Below are 23,540 nucleotides of genomic sequence, written 5' to 3' on the forward strand. Positions count from 1 at the left end.
CATCTTTTTCAAGCTGGTAAAACTTTTTAACTAGTTAAATCTTTAATTCTTCCTGTCTAGGCCTTCACAGAGAGGACACAGTTTCTTCAAGGCCTGGGGAGAGCACTGTCGTGGGTACAGCAACAGGAGAGGAGGGCTTTGATAGATGACCATATAGCGCTTCTCCCTGAGGACCTAGCCAAACAGGTTGCTGCTTGTCGGGGCGTTCAGAGTGGTTTACGAGCATACCAGAGAGAGCTGGCATCACTCTGGGTACAAGGGCGAGAGCTAGAAAGAGATGCCACTGACAAAGAGAGAGCAGAAACCCTGGCGAGACTTGAGAAGCTGCAGGCAGTGTTTGAAGCTGCCCTCCAGAGGACCACCCAGCGTCTCACAGACTTAGAGAAAGCCTTAACCTCCAGGAAATACTTCCAGGTTGACCTGGATAAGACTTGCCACTGGTTGAGAAGAGCAGATGCCATCACCTTCCCTGAAATCAATTTAAGCAACATTGACGATAGCTCAGAGTTGCAAACACAACTGTCTAACTTTCAGAATGTACTAGAACAAGCTTCAGAGTATGAGAACCTGCTTCTTATTGTCCAAAGAATAGGCCAGGAGATCCTCCCTACTCTGAATGAGATTGATCATTGCTACCTAGATGAGAGGCTGAATGCCCTGCCTCAACAGTATAATGCCATCCTAGCTCTTGCCAAAGAGAAGAAAGACAGAGTCCAACAAATAATCTTAGAGCGAAAAGAGTTCAGCACTTTCTTTGAGATCACTCGTAATGCACTGGAGGAGCTTCAGGAGCAGTTTGACAATCTGGAGAAGCAGACTATCAGTATTAGAGAGGAGGAACTTGTCTTTCGTCTAATCAATGAATACAGAAATATCAATGAAAGTTTATTCCATATTAGCCCCGCTGTGAGAGAACTTCATGGCAAAAATGAGGGGTTTCTCAGTCAGGGTCAGCAATACAGAGTTGAAGAGACACTGCAGCTAGTCAGTCTGCACAAAACACTGAAAAGGATGAATGATCAGAAAATTCAACACTTAGATGATTGCTTGAAACCACTAGTTGAACACAACAGAATATCCATCAAGTTGGACTCAGAGTTTAAGTCTGTGAAAGAGGAGCTTGACAGACTTAAGTCAGACACAGAACTAGGTGCCATGGATAATATTACAAGTCTTTATTCGCTGCTTGAACGTCTGGATTGTGTGAGCTCTCAGGCTGAAGAATGTAACCAACAAACTAAAGGCCTTGGTCTGAAGTTTGATCCCGCTGCCTTTCAGGAAACTACACTGCAGCTTGAATCATTGCAGTCTTTACGGTGTGAAGTGAAATGTTTTGTTGATGAAAGTGAAACGAAGGTCACAAAGAGTGAAGATTTCACAAAAGAGACTGAGAAAATGTTGGAATGGCTGAGGACTATCAAGGGCAAATTGGAGGAGCCTTTGACTCTTTCAGAGGTCAGAATTGAGAGGGTTTATGAAGAAGTGCGCAAACTGAAGATCGTAGAAGAGGAAGTAAAAAGTAGATATAAGATGGGAGATGCCTTAGGTAGCAGAGAGAAGCAAAAGAATCGTAGTAGGAAAAAAACGGTTCCTGCCCACATAGAAGATAAACTACAGGAGCTGGGAAAGCTGGGAGCTGAGGTTCAACAAGGAATTAGCAAAAAACAGGTATGTGTATATATTATTCAGAAATTATAATCATCGGGACATTTTCTATCCCTTAATTTTTACAAAGTGATACAAATTTGATCAATTACTGCCTCAGCCAAGTTCATATCCAGAACTCATCAGGAATCCGATCCATCATTCTTTTTCTATTTCCTGTTCGCCGATACTATCAATATTAATAGGCTAAGGGAAGCTGAAATATTTAAGACAGTTCAAGAGATTCCATGAAGTTTGAATAAGTACTTAAGTTAATGTTAATGTATAACTGTTGGGGGATTTAATGTGTTTAAATATCCCAAAGATTGCATTATGTTGAATAATAAGTACAAGTTATAATGACATAGCAGAGCATTTTCTAATCAGCAACGTTTTACAGAGAAAACATGTAAATATCCTTCACTCCATTCCTCGCTGATGAGAGTTTTCTTGTTGTAGACCTATTTAAAAACTTGAATTCCATATTACTATGGTTAAAACTAAAAGTTAAGTAAAGCTCTGGAACAGAACATTTTTACACATCTGCAGACATATTGTACTTTTTGCTGACAAGACCATGTTTGTTGTAATGCTTTATGGATGCATTTCTATTTTCATTTGTATGACAAAAATCATATAAAAAGAAGCAAAAACTTAGATGAAATCACCTTCTGCATATTCTAGCTGGCTGTGGATCAAGCATTTTCCCTGGTCCAGAGGCACCACTTATCTCTGCAGTCCATGCAGAAATGTCTGGACTCTGCTGCAGCTTTCCTCCAGAGGGCCAGCTCGGGGGTGGATCTTGAGAACCAGACAGATTGTGTGTGGGACCTGGAATACATTTCAGCCCAGGAAAAGAACTTCACAGCTGGCTTAGAGGAGCTGAGGACTTTGGACCCTCTGCTGGAGGATTTTATAGAAGCAAGAGCAATGGATGAACTGAGAGAAAAAGTTGAGGCAATGCTGCTAAGAAACACAGAAGGCAAACAGCAACTGGGTGCTTACAGTGAGCTGCTACAGAGGTGTGTATTAGTGTTAATGGGCAGTCACGTAATATATGCATAAACAGTTGGCATGTGCAGTCCATATAATACATTATTGAATAATAAATCTCACTCAATAGTAGTTTGTAATTTGCATAATGTTCTCAGTTGTGCAGCTCTATGGACCTCCTTCCAACATGAGAAAGAGACACTAGTTAAACAGATGAATGACGCAGAGGGCAAGATGGCCATGTTCACTACAGCTAAAGCCATTAGTATCCAGCAGGCAGAGGAAAAGTGTCAGAGATACAAGGTGGGACACTTTATTCTACTCATAAAACAGAGATACTGTAGTAAAGATTATCTGATGTTTATAGAAACTGTCAAACTTACATTAGTTATATTACATTTGTTCTTGTCATGGCAGCAGATGCACGTTAATATTTAAACAGTGTGCGTATTTGTGCAATTTTTTCCTTGTTGTGTGTCTGTAAAGTTGTTTCTTTTAGGGGAGAATTTTAGTTTCCCATAGTAGACATGCTTCAAAAGACTGCATTTATGAAATGACTTGTGTTAATGTGTTGTCATATTTTGGCTGTAGTCTCTGGTGGCTCATGTCGACCTGCTAGAGCTGCCTCTAAATGCTTTGAAAGAGAATGCAACAGCGTTAGAGCAGATCATCTCTGAGTCCAGCAAAGCTGTTACCAGCCACTCTGTGTCGTCACTGTGGCAACGGTGGACTAGACTGCGCAGTGTGGCTCGAGCCCAGGAGAGGGCACTGGAGGACACTGCGAGGGAGTGGAGGAACTTCACGGACAAGGTAAGAGAAGATACTGTACATTTGTTGGTAGTACAAACTGTACGTTGCTCCCTGTGTGAGTGTATGTTCTGCATGCTTGACTGCATACTGTATATGTGGTGAGTGTGCTTCAATAATGCACATGTTCAGTGTTAAACTAACCATCACCATACCTACAGTACACAGAAGATGTTTATACTCAAATGACATTTACAGTTGCCAAACACACAAGTCCAGAAAATTATTCTTGCTTCTACAGATTTAGGTCAAACGCAGCAACAACTGAATACCAGTTGGTGTGCTGTGATGTAACTCCAGGCTTCAGGCCAGTTCTTACCTCTTGCCAAAACACTGTGTCATGAAGCGTTTTCCCGCTTTTTGACCTATTTCAAGTGTGAACGCTTTCAGCTCTCAAGAATTCCTACAAAGCACTGCTCCTGAAAAGGGAAATTAGGTCAAACTGTAGGGAACGTTGGTCACTTCCTTATACAGTATGTGGCACGTTTCCTGTTGTCCACCGGTTCTCTATGGTTTCTTTGTTCAACTGGACATGATGTAATTCTCTGCACTAGTTCCTTAGAACCTTTAGTCTAGACTCTTGTTTCTGCCTTTGACTGCCAAAGGGAATACTGTACTGTAGACAAAACTTTGAAAGATTATTTGTGAAATGAATTAATGTCACAGATGGGGTCACGTGTAATTTTTTTGTTTCTTAGATATTTAGATATCTTAGATGTTTTATTTGAAGGATTTCAAAGAGAGGCCTTAAGAGGTTGAATTATTCAGTATTTCCAGTATTCAGAATCCAAAAAGAAATAATTTCTTCTTTTATCCCTTTAATCATTTTGTGGATCTTTTAGAATTCTGTGTCCCAGCCCTAAATGCTCTCAATGCCCACCATTATGCTAAAATGTGACTGTTCTTTGACTTTTCACAGTATAATTCATGAAATCCATTCTTTCAAATCGGTCCTCTAGTCCTCAGAAACAAAGGGTCTGTGAACACAACGTGGTAGATCACTTTAATAGATGTCTTTGACATCTTTAAATTAAATTGAGATGCTGGAGTCAAACTTAAAGGTGCTCTGTGGCATTTTCTACTAAACATACAAAAGGTAAGTTTATTTTCAGCACATAACATAAGCACAAACACATTTAGTATAGCATTGAGGTCTACAGGTAACTAACATGTTGAATGTGTTTCCTTCCTCATAGAGCATTTCCAAAGCAGATTTTTTTTTGTACTTTAAATTCAATAGTGTTTACATTCATAGTGTTTACTAGCTTGTAAACAGCTAACAGTAAATTATTAACCCTAAATCTGCTGCATCAACTGAACCTGAATCTTTGCACATAAACTTCCCTCAGATGGAGAAGGTGCGCTCTGTGTCCCAAGACCTCCACAGTCGTGTCCCAGACAGCACAGTTGAGAAGGCTGCCACCAGGGCGGCGCTTCAGAGCCTCCTGGAGTACCATGACTCCTTCAGCCTGGAGGTGGAGCGGGAGCAGTCCATCCTCGCCCTGCTGGGGCAACACACTCGCAGCCTCAGAGGAGAGGAGGTGGAGGCAATGGAGAAAAAGTCAGAGAATGGACATGAAGAGACTCCTTGCCTACAAATGATCAGAACCATGCAGCAGCAATATGAGAGGTAAGTCATCCAGTGCTGTGGCTGCTCCATGACTTTGTAGAATCTAAAAATCTCTATTATTAGCATTTTTACAGTAAATATCAGAGAATGCTTCAAACATGTATGATTAACTTTGAAATAAATATATAGTTTTATTTGTACTCTATTTTTCATGCAAGTTACATATTTTGTAAGAGCAGGGAACAACAAATAAAATGAATATTCCATTTAGATTGATTTTTTTTTTTTACTGCTGTGTCTTGTCCAGCCTGGTGTTGCAGGTACGAGCCAGCAGGGCTCAGGTACAGCAGGAGTTGAGGGAGAGAGAGGAGGTTGAGAAGGAGCTGGGCTTGGTCAAGGGCTGGATCCAAGATACTCGTGGCTTACTGCTGAGTCCCACTGCAGACCTGGATTCACTGCTGCAAGAACTAGAGGTAGGCCACCATATGTACACACACACACACACACACACACACACCTTACAATTAAAGACAAACCGACATGTCTTTGTCAACTAGGTAGAGAACTTCTCTGGCATGTTTAGACATAAATACATTATCATGTCATAACAGAAAAGACTATGATTTGCAGTCTGTCGTGTGATGTTATTTCTGTTGTAGACTGCACATGGTGAGGTCATCAGCAGACGTCAGAGTGTTGAACGCATGACAGAGTTGCAGCAGTCCAAGTACCAGGACCTCCAGGCTGGTCTGCCGTCTGAGCTCAGTATGCAGCTGGCTGAGGTGGCTCTGGCTCTGGGCTCAGCTGAAGACCAGGTGACCTCTCTCGGCTACAGTTTATCATTTTATTAAATGTTGTAGTTTCATCAACTTATTAGGGCTGTCAAATGGGTGTTTATTGTGTTGATGACACTATTGCATGCATTTATGTTTTTACTGAACAAAAAATTGAAACAGTGACCGTATGACAGTATGTACCATTGTATAGCTGGCACTCACTTGTAATAGTTCTACTGTGCGGTCTGGTGTATGACTGTATTTCTTTGCTGCAGGGCTCTTAGTGTGTCCAGAGAGTGCATGCTGAAATATCCATAACTGCATAGCACTGTTAAAAGGCTCGTTAGTTTTTGACAATATAGTGAAATGTGTGTATTTCTGCCATCTGCTTTAGGTCCAGGCGAGAGAAAGGGAGGTTCAGCAGACCAGAGATGTGAAAGAGGACTTTAGCGTCAGACTCCAGGACATTGAGGCAAAGCTGAAGACCATCGCTCTGAAACTGGAAGACAAGGGTGCCGACCTGGAGGAGGCCAAAGAAGAGACCAAAGTAATCAACCAGACAGATTGACTAATTAACAAGCAATTAACCCCTGTTAAATTGGCTATTCATTTTGCAGATGTTGAGGTTAATGAGTGTGTGAGAGTTGGAATGGCATGAACTGAATTCTGCCTTTAATCTTGACCTACTTCTGAGAGGAGTATCCCAGATGGGAATGTGAACCCCTTCCCTCCTGTTCTCCTTCTTGTTGCCCCAACTTTTTTTCTTCTCTCACTCCTCTGCCCATCTGTATACCTAAGAGCCTTGGAGTGTGTGTTGTTAAAGGAATAGTTTGTCATTTCTTGAACTATTCCACCTACCAGCACCTCTGAAGCTCACTAATTAATCACTGCTCTCTTGTAAAACTACAACTGGACGTCTATACACTTAGTTTTTTTGTAGAAATTAAACAAACAAGATATAATGTGTTAAATTAGGGAGCTTTAAAGATGCTGGTAGGCAGATTTTGTTACCTTCGGACAAAGCCCAGCTAGCTGTATCCAGTCTTTATGCTAAGGTCACCTACTGCTGGCTGTAGGTTCATATTTATTGTACAAACATAATAATGGTATCAATCTCCTTACCTAACTCTTGGCAAGAAAGCAAATGTGCATATGTCCTAGAATGTGATTTTTTTGTTAGTTCAAACAGACCAAGATAGCCAACTGGGATATAAAGTTTACTGATGTTCATTTTTTAGTTTTAACACACACTTAAACTTCCCTTGTTCTTTGATTTTTCTCCGCTTGACTTCACGTCCTTTCTCCTCCCTTATTGTCTCACCTTCTTACTCTCCTCTCCTCTCTTTCAGGCTCTTTGTGAAGAGTGTGAATGCTGTGGTCGCTCTTTGGCAGAGTTAGGAGTAGCAGTGCAGGAGTTTGGGGAGCAGAACCCTCTGCTGTGTAAGCAGCTGGGCGATGCTGTGGCCAAACTGACAGAGGTGCAGCGACACACCATGCAGCAGGTCCAGGACAGAGCCAACAGACTGAAGAAGGTGAGATGTCCAGTCAGTTCAGCATGTCATGTAGTCCTCCCTAAAGACAAAGACAAGTTCCCAATATTGTTTGCATGAACGAACACCAAATATGTACCTCTTTTATATAATTGTCAGAATTCAGTGGCCAAAATCAGCTGATTCTGTTTGAGAATGCATTTTATTTCATAAATGTATTATGTCTTGGTCTTTCTCTTGTGAGCAGGCAGAGAGACAGGTGGAGGAATATCGGGGTATGAAGGCGTTCATTTTGGGCTGGACAGAGAAGGCAGAAGCTCTGGTCAGTGGTAGTATCATCTGGGGCTCTGCGTCCCAGCTGCAGGAGCAAATTCGAGCACACCAGGTGAGTCTTAATGAGTCACACAGCAGGGAGTGGGAATGACTTTAGGATGTCTGAAAATTGTTCCAAGATAAAATTGGGTTCTCATACATTTTATATTTATTTTCCCACAAAAATAAATATGAATATTTCCTACATTAACCTTCTAAATCTTAAGGCACCCCACAAATTAACAGCTAATTAGATTCACACACTTCACAAATGTAATGTGCTGTACAGTGTGTTGGCTGGCCTTAATTAGTATAATTGCACAACAAAAAAGGCTCCTCTTTTTGATTTGTAATTTATGTTCCTATTGTGACAGGCATTGCTGCGGGAGTGTCGGGGTCTCCATGGTGACTTGGAGGCCATGGGGGAGAGGGAGGGGCAGCTGGGGGAGGTGTTGCAGACGGAGGGGTGGATCCAGCAGGTGAAACACCTCAGCAGACGCACAGAGGAGCTGCAGCAAACTGCCAAGACTCGCCTCCAGGGTCTGCAGGATGCAGCAAAGGTAAACAACTTTCACTTCCAGGCAAGCATTACAGGAATCAGACATCAAAAATACTTCACCTCTTAATTGTTTTAGGGCACTCTGATCAAACTATCTTCATTAAGAAATGTAGCTAATTTAATTTCTTTACTACAAACATTTTGGTGCACATCCCTTTAGAGTCAAATACACCAGAGCTACAACCCAACAGTGCCCCCTTATGGTCATTCATCAAGCATTACACCATCATAATGGAATGCACTGTTTTACCCTTTGCAACAGTAATCTGATATACTAATCTGTTTGCCAAACAGCTGGTACCCAGATGACAGTCTGTTGCTGATTGTTGCTAATAACATTGTGTGTTTTGAAATGTGTTTACAATTCCTCCAGTGAGTTTGGATGATTTTTAGGTCCAGAGTGTAGACATAGTACAACCTTTATTTGTAGCAACTGGTAATTCAGTTTCCTTTCACATGAAATACATCTTGTTCAATTAGAAATTGCAAATGAAGAGTTTTGTTTTAAAGAGATGCCTACCTTGACTGGTGTCATTTGAATATCTATTACTGCAAGCAGGTCCACATCAATTTTTACCTCCTGTGTATAGAATCTACAATATATGTATATGATACAAACAGTATTAGCTGCTCCTATACTTGTTTTATTTGTCTGTGTCTCTCCTTAGGATATGTTGCGTTTGGAGGCAGAGGTGAAGATCCTCCATGCTGCTGTAGACCAGATCCAGATCACAATTGCCTCCCCAGACCTCAACAGGCTCAGCCTCAGAGAGCAGCTCACACAGAGACAGGTGAATACACATTTAAAGTGCTTTGTTTATAATCACAATTTAAACATAGAGAGAATACTGCACATACACACAGTGCATGCTGACAGATGCAATATGACATCCCCAAACAGTCTGCATCTGTCTACATGCAGACTAACTTAAAATGAACTAGTCTCAACACAGCGTTGCTTTATCACACACCCAATAATTCGTCCTTACTCTCTAACAACCCTTCATTCCTTCTTAAGCGTCTGTTGGTGGAAATGGAGGGCTTCAAGCAGCAGGTGGCGGCAGTACAGCAGTGTCAGAGCGCCCTCCGGCTACCAGAGGAGGTAGTGGCTAGCCTGCCTATCTGCCGCACAGCTCAGACTCTGCAGCAAGAAGCCAGCCAACTGCAGCACACCACCATCCAGCAGTGCAACATCCTGCAGGTAGAGGGCAGTCCTCATATTGCAAATGCTGGAGAAGTGTTTGTATAACATTTTGTTTATTAGTCCCCACACCTCCCTAAAACCAAATTATCCTGTCAAATTCTAAACTGTAGAACTTATATGTATAGTTGTTAGAAGAGTTATACAGTTCTACATGACTTGTCACTTGCTGCTTTGAATTCTGCTGCAGTGTCCAAACAGGCCGTCTCAGGAATGTCTGTGTTTTTGTTGAGCCCCCATCAGACCAGTATTATCCTCCAATCCTTTGGTTCTGGACTGATTTTGCTTTTAAGCTCATTGTAGTGAAGATTAGCCCTTAGAGGAAGAAGCAAGTAACCTTCTGTGACTATCTGGAGGTCAAACAACTCAAGCATCTTAGCCATTTTAACCAAACACACCAAGATTTGAAACAATTAATCTGTCTGTCTAATCACAATAGCCACATTATTATGAATGTTATCATGAAAAATTAGCTTAAACTGACTTTAGAAGCCCACAATGAACAGAAGAGGTGTTTAACATACCTCATTGCTCCAATATCAGCAGATCTCAGATGACTTGTTTTAGAAGTTTGTATATTTTGTATACTGCATGTTTATTCTGTTCTAAATGTCATGCTGGGATATGCATGTTAACACACTCAGTGACAGATACTGTGCATGTAGGAATCAATATCATGGAAGCATTGTGACAAAGAGAGTGGAAGAAATGACTTCACTCAGAAAACATTTGTAGGTGACACTCACCTTTGACCTCCCTGGAGGGCGAGGCAAGAGAGATGATCATTTATGTTTTTCTCTCTCCCAGGAGGCTGTGGTGCAGTATGAGCAGTATGAACAGGAAGTGAAGAACCTCCAGAGATTAATAGAAGAGGCTCACCGCATCATTCAGGACCGGCCCGTCTCCACCAATAACATACAGGAACTTCAAGCTCAAATACACCACCATGAGGTCAGAGAAGACACACACATTGTCTCTCATATGCTTATTAAAATATAAGTATGTGGACACCCCAGCATTGCACCCATATGTAATTTTCTTAACATATTCCAAAACTTTGAGGTCAGGGCTCTCTTGTGATGTTGAAGCATGAAAGAGCCTTCCCTAAACTGTTGCCACAAAGTTGGAAGCATACTATTGTTAATAAATAAATATCATTAAATATCATTGTATGCTGTAGCTTGAAGATTTCCTTTAATGGAAGCTAAGGCGTCTAGACTGCACCATTAAAAACAGCCCCATAGTGCAATTTAAGATTAGTCGTTATTTGCTGAAATAGTCTTATTTATGTAATGCACAGCTTATTGTTACAAGGACCTAAAGAGCTTTTAGAGTTTGACTGTAGATGAGCATCACATTATAAATCTTCAAAAATCTAACCAACCATGATAACAGAATGAGGTCCTTCAACACTCTGGCTGCCACTTGTCTCAAAGGGCACTTTATTTAACATTTAAAGATGATAATATGCTGATGTCTACAAATGACTTTTTGAATGAGGCCAACATCAACATCAAAGAGCGAAAATTGAGTCATTATGTATTTCCTGTACTTTGTAATTCTGTGACATCATAAAAAGAGAAGTTGAGGCAGCAGGAAATATACTGTATGTCTTAGAATAGTTGTGGGCAACTCTTACGACTGAATCAGACTTAGCGTGAGCAATTTAGTCATTGAGCCAGTATTGTATCTGAAGGCATCAAAATGATTAGTTCATCACTTTTCTGCAATTTATATATATTTGCTGTCCTTGCTCTATGTGTGATTTGTTTCCTAATGTTTTGATTTGAAATGCAAACAACTAGCAACTAATTTAACATTGTGTTATCAGAGCAATGCTTCCACATACAGCAATTCTTGGAGAATATTGTGTTGTGCCTCTACAAGCCCAACTCACGCACATTCCTCCTTTATCTGATGGAACATGGACATATAATCTGCATAGATTCCTGTTGCATGCAGTGTAGATGGTTTTTACCTGTGTTAGTTAAGGCCTGTACTTTTGTAACAGTTTTACTTTGCTGAGTAAGTGTATTTGATCTCCAATGCAGAGAGAAAGAGATCGAGAAGGAGGGGGTAGCAGACTGAGAAAGGCAAAGCCCTGCAGAGAAACGGATCAAATATCTCCAACACAGTTCTTATTACATTCTAACTTTCCCTGTGTGGTCCTGTATGGCGTATTTAATCTACTTCCAATACTTGATAGGGAATATATAACCCCGGATGTTGGGAGATATTTTCTTGTTACTGCAATCTCTCCGGTGCTGCAGAGTGACTTACATTGGCACTGTGTTTACATCTGAGTTTGATCTTTAAGCTGAGCAGATAGCCGCAACCCCACTGGCCCAGTTAGTCACATGACCTGATTATCATTGCATTGACCATCTGCAGGACAGAGGGGGTGGAAGGAGGAGGAGGAGCTGGACCCAGCCTGCAGGCTCATACCATAGCTGTAATTTGACACCATATCTGTCGTTCTTCCTCCCTAAACACTCCCTCTCTCCTTACGACTCTCTTTTGTTGAAAGGAATCTGTCCCGAGGATTGGTGGAGGAGGGAAGCGGTAGGCAGAGGAAGGGGGGGTGCAGGCAGTGAGATCACTTCCTGTTTTTCCTTGCCATTTGTGTATGTGTACGAGAGGGAGTGTCTGACGGATTTTGAACTATTTCTGCGAGGGTCTCTCTCTCAACCAAACATCCTGTCTGTTGGCTTCACCAATGCTCTGAGTCACCCGCCTCTGTGCTGTTCTGATTGGCTCAGAGATATAGACGAGAGCGAGAGAGAAAGAGAGAGAGAGAGAGAGAGAGAGAGAGAGAGAGAGAGAGAGAGAGAGAGAGAGAGAGCGAGAGAGAGAGAGAGAGAGAGAGAGAGAGAGAGAGAGAGGGGCAGTGTGAGGCAGTGCTATTCTCTTTCTAGCTTTACACACTGTGAAGCTAAAAGCGAGAGACCGGGGAGTGAAGAGAATGCGTCCACTCCACTTACTCCTCTCACACCGGCACCACATTCAACGCTGAACTCACTCAACCACCCCCCTTATTTCAGGATCTTATTTAACCAGGAACTATTGATCTTCCATTGTGGACTGAACCACACTCCTGACCCTGGGGGTGGTGGTGTTTTCTGTTTGGGGGGGGAATGTTTTGACAGGAGCTAGCCCAGAAGATCCGTGGCTACCAGGAGCAGATCGCCTCGCTCCACTCCAAGTGTAAGATGCTGACAGTAAAAGCCAAACATGCCACCATGTTGCTGACGGTCAACGAGGTGGAGGGCCTTTCGGACGGCATGGATGAGCTGAGTGATGAGGAGCTGCCTAGTTCTATGACAACCACCAACGGTGCCACAAACAAGCAGCTTCCAGCACACCCCTCTGTCGTCATGGTGAGTTGCAAAGCCTTTTTTGGACACACACAATCACCCAGACACTCACACATGTACATACTGCATCGCTGTATGACTGTCTGGCCCATGTTTGTATGTGTAGCTTCTATCCCTTCTCCCTTTCTGTCCAGATCACTGGTTCTCAAAGTGGAAAACAGGGAACCCCAGGGGTCCTGTTGGGATTTCTAGAGGGCGTTTACAGTTCATTTCACAATCATGTAATTACCTTAAAGTTATCCGAACTTGGAGGGTGTCTGCGGATGACAGTTATGATTACAGGTTTAACTCTAGTACTCTTATTTTCCCAGTAACAGTGTACAAAGTTATATCTGTGCAATTCAATTCCAAGTTAACAAAATGTGGACCCCATTGGGATGACATTTAATCTTAAATTAGGCTGCAGCGCCTCATGTGCATCTATATAAAAGAACTCCAGATTCAGAATAGGTTTATTCTCTATATTATTACCCTGTATTACCCTCGTCTTCTATTTCTTTCTGTGTTTTCTATTGCACAAAATAACCAAAGCTGTTGTACCCCTTACACCTTAAGTGTTACTATTCTGTCTGTCTCCTCTTGTGTATTACTGCACCGATATTGTGCTGTGTCTCTTCACTTTGCTTCGTATTAGCTTGATTCTGTCTGCCTGCTACTACAGTATGTCATTCTCAGCCTGCTCGTTCATTCTTATGTCTTCGCACATAAGAAACCGCCTCACTAGTACCCAATCTTCCTACGTGTGTTTCATTCTGATTCAGATTTCTTCGCTTCCTTGCTCTGTTACTGCTGTTTGTGGTGTTTGGTCTCAGCAGGCCAGGAAACAGGATATAACTCTGTGTGTGTGTGTGTGTGTGTGTGTGTGTGTGTGTGTGTGTGTGTGTGAGCATGATACGTTTGTGTGTATGGACTAAATGGGTTGCTAGGACTGCTGATATCCTTGATTTGTTATTGTTCAACATATTTAGTACTGCGTCATTGTTACCAGTACTGCTCAGGTTCTAACTAATCTCACCATGTAAAACCACTGAGATTCTCTTGCATGCTGGTTTGCTGATGCTCTTTGTTGCATTGCATTGCATCATAAAGCCCGGGAAAAAGTCCTCCTAATATAACAAGGTTCTGAGACAGTTGGCCAAGTTCTGCATTAACTGCCAAAAAGCAGCCCAGTAGGGCTTTGCTCACATTTCTGCTCTGCCTCTCCACTGAAGCATGCAGACACACAGACAACTGTGCTACTTCTAGGACTGCTGTTGCTGTTGCTGTAATGGAAATTACTATGGTTCTGAAACTCCACAGTATGTATGAGTATGTGCTCGGCGTGAGCAGTGTCAGTGTGTGTTTACTGTATGTGTGTACTTACTTCCTGGTAATGGCCATTCCTTTCCCCTGATGTATCCTGTAAAAAACCTGAATGGCTCATTCATTGCCAGTAGAATCCAGTGTTTATCCATTAGCTAGCAAAGAGCAATGCTACAGTAAATTATGTTTCTTAAACACTGTGCTATGGCAAAAGCGTTGCAGTGTTTGATGTCAATAGCAGTAATCTGATCTTACTGGTCTCCTCTCAGTGTTATTTGATTACTCACTGTCTAATTAATCAGCAATGTGCTCATTGCAATCTGCCTAACCTGCACTCCTTCATTAATTTTTATGCTCTCTCTTCATTTTTTTCTCTCTGTCTACTCACTCCTTTGATCTGGGCGTTTTCTTTTTGGTCTCCCTCCCGTTTCCTCCACCTGCTTCTTTTGATGTGCGTGTTTGATGTGCGGGGTGTATGTGTGGTCAGATGACAGCCGGTCGCTGCCACACACTCCTCTCCCCTGTGACGGAGGAGTCAGGGGAGGAGGGCACCAACAGCGAGGTCTCCTCTCCCCCTGCCTGCCGCTCCCCCTCCCCGGGGGCTAACGCTGATGCTCCTCTTAACCAGGTACTGCAAACCCCACTGTGGTTACCTCCAGAGCCCTCCAGCATTACCTGACCTGCCCAGCTTCCATACTATCACCGTCCGTTTTACATTTTACACCTCAAATTCTCAGTCTTACATCATAAGAAACCACCACGTTAACCTGTGCAGCAAAAAATCTCTATCTTAATGAGCACACCATCCCATCGCCACCACCTGATTCCTACCACCAAACAATTACCTCCCCATCACACCACTGTCAAAACAATGGATGTTTGAAACAGCTGGAGTTTTGGTGTGCTGTCCCAGCTTTCCCCGTTTATCAGCATTATGTTTGCAGATTTATTTTTGCTGAAGAACATTTGTTTGCTTCCAGCTTTTTTTGCTGAGATGAGAATGAGTAATGTGTCATTTTCTAATTTATGACTTACTGTAGAATGATGCAGCAGTGAAACAGAAGCGTTTTGTTGTTCTGGGAGACACAACGAAGGTCATAGTTGTTTTTTTAGCTATTATTATAAAATTAAAATGCAGTTATGTCTGTCTTGTGATGTGTCATGTGAGCCGTTCAAAGAAGACTAAACATATAAGGCAGTTGGAAAGTTGGAAAGTTAACAACGGAAAGTATCATGGGAGAGAGTTTGACTAACCTGAAATGGTTGCCCCTCTGTACTTACAATAAGAGAACTACAACAGATTGAAGACATTTTATTTCAACTGTCTATATTAGTTTATATCTTAAAGTGTTACTATGTAGCACATATGTTCTGTACTGTATGTACAGAAGATGTGGGCATATTTCCTCCAAATGTGACAATTCAAATTCATTGTTGACAGTATGTTTGAATACATACGGACATATCAGAACCAGCACACCCTCTTCAACCATATATTGTACATCACTCTCACACACTAGTTAGACCTGGACTCACTGTGCTGTTGTGCCACAGAGTCGAGGTGCCTTAAGCCGAGCGCCCCTCCAGGAGCTGTACGATCCGTCTATGGAGACCAGTGCTGCTAACCTGGATGACCTGCAGAGATCCTGGGAAACACTCAAGAACGTGGTATGTCACATCGTCAGCCACAATAAACTTAATTAGTTCACACATAAAATAACTGTTCCTATATACTACAGATATAAATGCCGTTGAACAAATCTATTTGGTATGACTTGGCCACTAAAAAACAGCTATAGAGATAGATTTTAATTTATCTGGCTTATTGTGAACTTACTGTGAACTCTGCACAATTCACAGTTGTATAGGGATAAAGTTTTAGGATTTGGGACACTATTTGCACAGTTATGATCACACAATCAGAGAGCAGTGTATCTTTGGTAACTAATAAAAAATGTAGGACTGAAACTTGAACTGATATTTAATTAAAATCAAAATATACCTCCCACCCACTCTGCTACAGCAAATCTTAAGACAAATGATGGAACAGTGGACTTTTTCCCTAACCTTTCTTCTCCAGTTGCCATCTTGACTTTGCCATCATTAATTTCTTTCTTTTTCTCTCCACCCCTTCTCTCTCTTCTCTCACAGATCAGCGAGAAGCAGAAGAGTCTGTACGAGGCTCTGGAGCGGCAGCAACACTATCAGGAGTCCCTCCAGTCCATTTCCACTAAGATGGAGTCCATCGAGGCAGCACTCAATGAGGGCCTGGAGCCTAACAAGAGCCCAGAGAGCCAGATGGCTGCACACCAGGTGAGAGAGAGGGGGGACAGAGCGGTCTGGAGATATTGGGGAAGTCATAGAGAAAGAGAGAGGAGTAAAGTGCAGTACAGAAAACATTGAAAGTAGTAATACAGATAAGTTTAAATTTAAAGGCAGACAGAAGACATCTCTTGAGTAAAACACAAAGCTGACAAAAGACAAGCCTTCTCTGAGAAAAATGATTATGGGGTTCATTATCTCACTAGCCCGTGCAACGGTTGCACAGACTGCATGGCACTGTTCTACGTTGCTATGCCAACTTCACAGCGAAGGCCGATCCAGCTCCTTTTTGTAATTCTACTGTCAGGCACTTTGGACAAACTTTCTTTTACTGCTGTCTCACACCAGCTCCTTCCTTTCCTTCTACTTGTTCTTCAAATTTCTCTTTTTTTCAGACAATTCTCTTTATTTCACTTCTCACACTTCTTTTATCTCTGTCTGTCCAGGCTCTGATGGATGAGATCCTGATGCTGCAGGATGAGATTGGTGAGTTACAGACGTGTTTCTCCGAGGAGCTGGTAGACAGCGACAGCGATGGGGAACCTGGTGACCAACTGGCTCTCCAGTCCACTCTCACTGTGCTGGGAGAGAGGATGGCCACCATTCGAATGAAGGCTTCTGGGAAACGGCAGCTCCTGGAGGTGGGCAGATGAAATTAATTTACATTTCCCAAATTTGCATACTTTCATTCTTGTTTACACTGATCTTTACTAGTGTTATAACTAACTACCAGTTATTTAGTGTCAGAACGGTCTCATCGGTGGAATCTAACGCGTCTGTCACATTGACCACTACAGGAGAAACTAAGTGAACAGCTAGAAGAGCAGCGTCAGGAACAGGCTCTGCAGCGTTACCACAGTGAGGCCGAGGAGCTCGATCATTGGTTGCTCAGCACTCGTGCAACTCTAAGCTCTGCCCTTCAGCCCCAAAACGAGGACTTGGACATGGAAGAGCAACTGATTGACTGTCAGGTAAGAATGACATTTCTGGTTTCATCTAGGGCTGGACTGACTGGTTGAATGAGCACTGAAAGATTCTGAGCTTGGTTTATTAGGATTCCCAAGGATGACAATGTTGCCCAAGGTAGATTGTGTGCATCTTGCTGCTCTCTTAATATGTGCTGAACTTTTCCTCCACTGACGCAGTTGAGGAAAACTTTAGAATAACACTGCCCTAGGCACTGTATGAAAGTCTGTATGCTACTGTTTTATCAAGAGGGAGCTGTCAAAGGCTAAAGTGAAGTATCTGGCTGCATCACTGTTCCAGAAATAGTGCCTATCCTTGGATTCCTTCCCTCTGTATTTTATTGCTATTACTATTTTAGTCAGGCATAAGTTCAGTTGATCCTTAAAAACCAAAAGAAATGTACAGATCCTACACTGAATATGGGACAATTTCAAAACAGAGCAGAATAGGAGCCCTCTATTGTCTAAGGTCACTTTATTGTCTAATGAAGTGACATATTTTTAGACACTTATTTTAAGGACATTGTGATTAGGATCCGGGTCTGACCCTCTGATCAATTGTCCTCAAACGTTCTTCCTCCAGCCTAAGTGTTGTTTCCCCACTCATCCTGTTTCTACGGTAACATAACCTTTATCTGTGCGGTAATTAGCATCCATGGCTAAATTGTAGCAGTGATCACTGATCCACAACCATGTGTCCTTATAAAATAATTTTAGTGGCAGTATTTAACTTGTGCAGTGTCATCCGAAAGGCTTTCTAAATCAGTGCTACTGGTTTTCATTGGCGTGCCTATCTTACTTTTTCTGACAGTTCTGTCACTGACAAAGGCATTTATGTGTATGTACCTTGACTGATGTTGCACCGAAGTATTCATTTTAAATTAGTTAAGGTCTAACACTGCATTAAAAACAAATGTGCTGTTTTGGCAGCTTTTTGTGGAAGAATATAATTTGAACTCTTCAATACATAAACTGATGTAATTACATATTTATACATTCATCCTATCATTCACCATAATTGGCTTCTCAGTAGTAATAATGTTAGTTCTGTTGCTCAGGCAAAGGAAATCAGTGTTTAAAGTGGGTGGGTTTGTAGCAGCTGGGAGACAGTAAGCTGATTATAGCTCACATATGGCCCCTGTGGAGCTCAGGTCTAAAGGTCTGGCCCATGGGGATCCTCTTCTCCACAGGATAAAAACCGTCTGCATTGTAGATTATTACAGTGTTGATCCAATGGAAAGGGCAAGATGTGAGAATGAGGATATGAGGTTAGAGAGATGAAGCGAGGAAAAGTGGCGAGAGAGAAAAAATTGCTGTGGAGCAACTCAGGCAAGAAGGGAGCAGTAAAAATCAAGGAGTGAAAAGAAGAGGATTTTTCAGGTTAATACTTTAGGATAGTTACATATTTAATACACCTTATTTTTACACCTCAGATTTGTTTGGCTGATTTAACTTTGTCAGCTGTTGTGAATTAACACTAAACAACCACATTCTGTTCATTCAAACACTCACACACCACAAGAAAAGTACCACACTGTAAGCAGCTCAAAACTCTCACGGGTCAGTGCTTAATCAAAATACTTTGCTGAGTCTAAACTTTGTGCCACGCATTTTATCGCCCTACATACCAAACTCTACCTTTTTTGTAGCTGTTTTAGTCAAAGCAAAACATTAAATTCCAAAAACATTCTAAAAGCTATTTGATTCTAGACCAAAACAGAGGAATTTGAGTTAGAATACCACAAAGAGGCTATTTTGTGGTAAGAAAGTGTAGAGAAATGTTCCACAGAAAAGAGTTATATGGCGGCACTCTGCATTGTTTGGAAAACAATTCTCTGTGGAGAATTACCTCCCCATCTCTGTCAAGGGCCCTTGTATCCTTGTGTGAAAGAGGGGGATTAAGGTTGTACCCCCCCTGTTCTCCCATACAGTTGTACCACTTTTTACACACAGCCTGGATATGTAAAAGAGGGTCTTTTTTTCTGTTGTTTCTCTTGTTAAGAAATGTAAGAGAGAAGTGAGTGGGATATGTTGAAAAGGATTTAAAGGGAAACAGAGTAGGCTTGAAAATAATAATAATGAGAAAATAAGTTGATCTTAAGTGTGAGATAAGAAGAGGCAGAAACAATGAGGGAAAGATGCTGCATGCTACGAAGAACTAAAAGTTCCAGTCATTATATTTAATGGAAGCCTCTAAACCACTGGAATTACTGCACAATTTTACCTTATTGGGCATCTAAAAATAATATACATGAAAAACATCACATTTTGGTTTTACTGGTCGCAACTAGTGATAAGGGGTCACAAGTAAACATTGCTTTACTTCATTGGGTCACAAGCCAAAAAGGTTGAAAAGCTCTTTTATGTTAAGAAATATTTGTTTGCACAACACACTGTGTGATTACACATTTTAGTGCTGAGATAATACATTTTGTTAGGCTCTCTAAATTATAGTTGCATACCAGTGGTAGATATATTAAGCATGGTATATGATGTAGGCATATTCCAAGTAACTACACAAGGAAGATTTTAATTCTTTTTCCACATGGGTGACTCTTTAGCCAAGTTACTGTAAACAGTAAGGAGTATGGTTACTTAACATTTTAGGTTGTAGCTCATTGTTATCAACTGTTATTCTTGCCTTTCCAGAACATGCTGTTTGAGATCGAGCAGAAGGTGTCATATCTGTCTGAGCTGTCCGTCCACAGCGAAAGCTTGCTGTTGGAGGGTCGAGCCGAAACCAAGGGAGAGGCGGAGCAACTCACCTTCAAACTGCACTCCCTCAAAGACAGCCTGACGGAGCTGCAGCAGATGCTTCAGGACAAACAAATTGGCATACAGGTGAGATCAGAGGTCACGTGTGGTCTATGGTGCTCTCCTGTTACATGCCTTCAGTTCCCTTCCCCTCTGCATTCCCACACATTTTTCCATTTCGCAGCTTTTCCTTTTTCCCTACCTCTGTGTCACGTTAGTTGTACTGTGCCGCATTATGTGACACTGTGTAACAGTATCAATGGTAGTATTGTGTAAATACTAAAGGTTGTGTCATGCTCCTTCATAAAAGTCCACTGTTTTCCACTGTGGAAAAACAAGAGCCTGTCTGTCTCCCACTGGGCCTCAAACAACAGACAAAAGGATGCTACCTCATCACATGCTAACACTAAATGTACTGCATAAGGTGTGTTTCTGATGACATAACATTTAGTCTTTGTCCCCTTTGGAAAAACAACTAAATTCTCTTCCTAAATCTCTGACTTTTTACTGAAAATGATTATCCCTTGTAGCTGGCCTTTTAGTGAATAATGAAATTCATTCATTAACAAAGTCACTCTACAACACATAGGAACTACAACAGCTTATTTGTCTGAGTATATTTGAAATGCTGACTGAATGAATGAATGTACATATATTTTTTTATATATATACTTTTTTTTTAATATATCAATTTATTTTGAAATTATTGGTATTCTAGGAGTTGACATCTCAGCTAGAGATCAGTTAACTGAAATTGACTTAATGAAGTAGATGTTGTTATGAATTTTATATACTGTACGCATATGTACAGTATATAAACTGTCACTGCTATGTGAGAAGGTGCTGTATTCCAATTTCTGTTCTTCAAAAACTCACAAACCTTTTCACCCCTTCCTTTTCTCTCATGTTAAATATTCTGAGCATAAAATTAAGTGTTGAGGTCCCTCTGTCTTTCTCCCAGGGTTCATTGCAGGAGCAGGAGGACAGTGAGCCAGACTCATCTCTGTCCCAGAGTCCTAATGTCCAGGATTGGCTTTCCCAGGCCAGATCCACACGCACACAACAACACCACAACAACCTTCTTCGACAGAGGGTAAGTAGCTGAACTTTTGCATAGTTTTTATATTTAACAGGCCTGGGATAAGTCTTTTTTGACCACTCTAAGTTTGACTCAAAGTCATGTTTGGTGCAAATCAATTTGATTGAGTTAGTGCTATCGGGCTGAACAAGTCACATCTTGAAAACAGGAATTGAATCCATTTCAGATAGGAAGTGGATCGATTAGATAAATCTGAGTTAACGCCTACATTTTATGGCTTAAATGCTGTATGTTGACCTCCTAGGAGCTGCAAGAGCAAGTAGCCGAACAGAGGAGGCTGCTCCAGTCTGTAGCCAGTGTTGGAGAGGAGTTACTCAGCCAACAGACCACACCCAATGGGGACAGGTACTTTTTCTCATCTCTCTATTCTTCTCACACTTAATTAGTTATCCCATGCACAGAATGGACAAACATTTCTCTGTCATACATTCATTCTGTAATGAGGAGCTTCTGTGATTTGAGTTTTGGTGTGATTTTATTCATTTTCATGTGTATATTTGAAAAAAGCTGTGTAAACATTTAATAACAATAGTAAAATAACACTCCAGGGACCAGATATATACGTCTATTTCGACGACTCACCCCTCTTCCCTCCACAGTGAGGTGTCCATCCCAGGAGGAGTGTTGCTGGAGTCTGAGAGCTTGTCTCTTTTGGACCAGATTAGACAGCGCTGGGAAAACCTGAATAAAGATCAGAGCACGAAGCTGCAGCTCTCCCTCAGCTCCCTGGAACAGGACCAGCTTAGCCCGGTACACATGGCATAGATCATGGAGTGTGAAGTTTTTTTTAATGAATGTTGTTTTATGTTTACTTTGACCTATGTTATGAGTTGTCTTAAGCTCATTACTTAAGACTGATTGCATTCTGCTGGTACTTTTCTGTCATGTAATTTCACACCTTCATTGTTACGTTTGCTGCCATTCTGACTTTCATTTGTCTCTTTTGTCTCATTTGTCACACTTGTGCGCAGGTCCTCCACCGGTCCCGTCTGTCCAGCCCCAGTGTGGTGTTTAGAGGCGTGTCTGCCAGCCAGGACTCTTGCTCTCCCAGAGCTTTGTTTGAAGGCTGCAGTCAGACTCTGGAAAGAATTGCCCATGAGGTAAAGCACATATTTTTCCCAATGGGAATGGTTTCTGTGTCTTTAATAAAGAACAAAAACTTTCTTACAGCTTTTAATGTACTAGTAAATATTTTTTGTTCTTCCTCACAGACGGCAGGTGGTGACAGTAAAATTATAGCGTCTTTAGGAGAGACAACAGTCCAGCAGGAACTGTATGCTGCAGTTTCAGCAGCCTCCTCCTGGTTGGATGCTGCTGAGAATCAGCTGCTCTCTGGTCCTGTGCTGCTGTCTGAAGATACAGAGACACAACTTACAAATCTAGAGGTAATAAAGACACTATTGTATTGTAGCAACACTGCTAACAGATGTTGTTATAGCCACAATACGTGGACAACACAAATAAAACTCTTGGAATAAGTGTACTCCCTATGTTACTGACCTCAGCTCTTCTGTTCAGGGTCTGAATAAACAGCTGAAGGCGATGACCAGGGAGGTAAACCAGTGCAGAGACCTTCTGGTTGGAGGAGCGGGCCGACTGTGTGGAGGAGAGGAACAAGCCCTGATGGAGGACACACTAGAGGGCCTGCAGGAGAGGATGGGGCTGCTGGACTCCACCCTGGACCAACACTGTTACTCCATGAGGGACAGGCTGCAGGAACACTCAACCTTCCAGGTACAATGGCAAGAGTGTCAAACTACCATTCTGATTTTGATTAAACTTGGAGTATGAAGTATCTTTTTAGGAAGCTTGCCTTACTTAGTGTGAACATTGTTTCTGATTGCCAGAATGAAATGAGGATGCTGTTCACAGCTCTGAGTGAAAATAAACACCTGTTGCTACAGAAGATGGCTATAACTATGGATAGACCTGCATCCAAACAGATAGAGGTATGATACTTAACAAGGGCAGAAGGACAAAATATACAAAATATATAAATCCTACAGATGCAGTAAATTGGCAGAAGCTTCTGAGAAGACATTTTCATTAAATGAGTTGGCTCTTTTGTAGACATTATCAGAGGTGGAGGACAGTCTGAGAGAGTTTGAGCAGAGAGTGACTGAGCTGAAGACCAGAGCAGAGGGACTCCAATCTGACCAGATCTCCAACCAGGAACTTCTCAAACTACAAGTAATATCAAATTCTCTCAATTTCTTTTTATCTTACATTGTGTCCGAGCACTATAATATTTCGTGACTGATATGTTTTTTGTTTTGTTTTTTTGATTAATATTTTTGACAGACAGTACAACCTATGTCACCATCACAACTAACAAAACATCTATATCATCCACTGTCCCGTTTTAAGAATAC

At 41.7% G+C, this 23,540-nt stretch overlaps 1 protein-coding gene across 1 annotated transcript in view; it reads left to right on the forward strand.

Annotated features, from left to right (window-relative positions):
• LOC144533110 (nesprin-1-like) overlaps positions 1-23,540 on the forward strand; it is an 84,771-nt gene that overhangs the window by 32,659 nt on the left and 28,572 nt on the right. The window contains exons 33-61 of the mRNA XM_078274264.1: positions 61-1,668; positions 2,329-2,666; positions 2,796-2,940; positions 3,229-3,447; positions 4,794-5,074; positions 5,322-5,487; positions 5,674-5,829; positions 6,185-6,337; positions 7,140-7,322; positions 7,528-7,665; positions 7,967-8,152; positions 8,820-8,942; positions 9,170-9,352; positions 10,160-10,303; positions 12,499-12,729; positions 14,516-14,656; positions 15,583-15,696; positions 16,180-16,341; positions 16,797-16,991; positions 17,148-17,321; positions 19,965-20,156; positions 21,031-21,162; positions 21,413-21,513; positions 21,768-21,918; positions 22,140-22,268; positions 22,380-22,553; positions 22,687-22,902; positions 23,016-23,117; positions 23,239-23,358. Of these exons, the coding sequence (XP_078130390.1) occupies positions 61-1,668; positions 2,329-2,666; positions 2,796-2,940; positions 3,229-3,447; positions 4,794-5,074; positions 5,322-5,487; positions 5,674-5,829; positions 6,185-6,337; positions 7,140-7,322; positions 7,528-7,665; positions 7,967-8,152; positions 8,820-8,942; positions 9,170-9,352; positions 10,160-10,303; positions 12,499-12,729; positions 14,516-14,656; positions 15,583-15,696; positions 16,180-16,341; positions 16,797-16,991; positions 17,148-17,321; positions 19,965-20,156; positions 21,031-21,162; positions 21,413-21,513; positions 21,768-21,918; positions 22,140-22,268; positions 22,380-22,553; positions 22,687-22,902; positions 23,016-23,117; positions 23,239-23,358 (6,357 nt within the window). The remainder of the gene's footprint in view (positions 1-60; positions 1,669-2,328; positions 2,667-2,795; positions 2,941-3,228; positions 3,448-4,793; positions 5,075-5,321; positions 5,488-5,673; positions 5,830-6,184; positions 6,338-7,139; positions 7,323-7,527; positions 7,666-7,966; positions 8,153-8,819; positions 8,943-9,169; positions 9,353-10,159; positions 10,304-12,498; positions 12,730-14,515; positions 14,657-15,582; positions 15,697-16,179; positions 16,342-16,796; positions 16,992-17,147; positions 17,322-19,964; positions 20,157-21,030; positions 21,163-21,412; positions 21,514-21,767; positions 21,919-22,139; positions 22,269-22,379; positions 22,554-22,686; positions 22,903-23,015; positions 23,118-23,238; positions 23,359-23,540) is intronic.

This window comes from Sander vitreus, chromosome 18 (assembly GCF_031162955.1).
Source record: "Sander vitreus isolate 19-12246 chromosome 18, sanVit1, whole genome shotgun sequence".
NCBI lineage: Eukaryota > Metazoa > Chordata > Actinopteri > Perciformes > Percidae > Sander > Sander vitreus.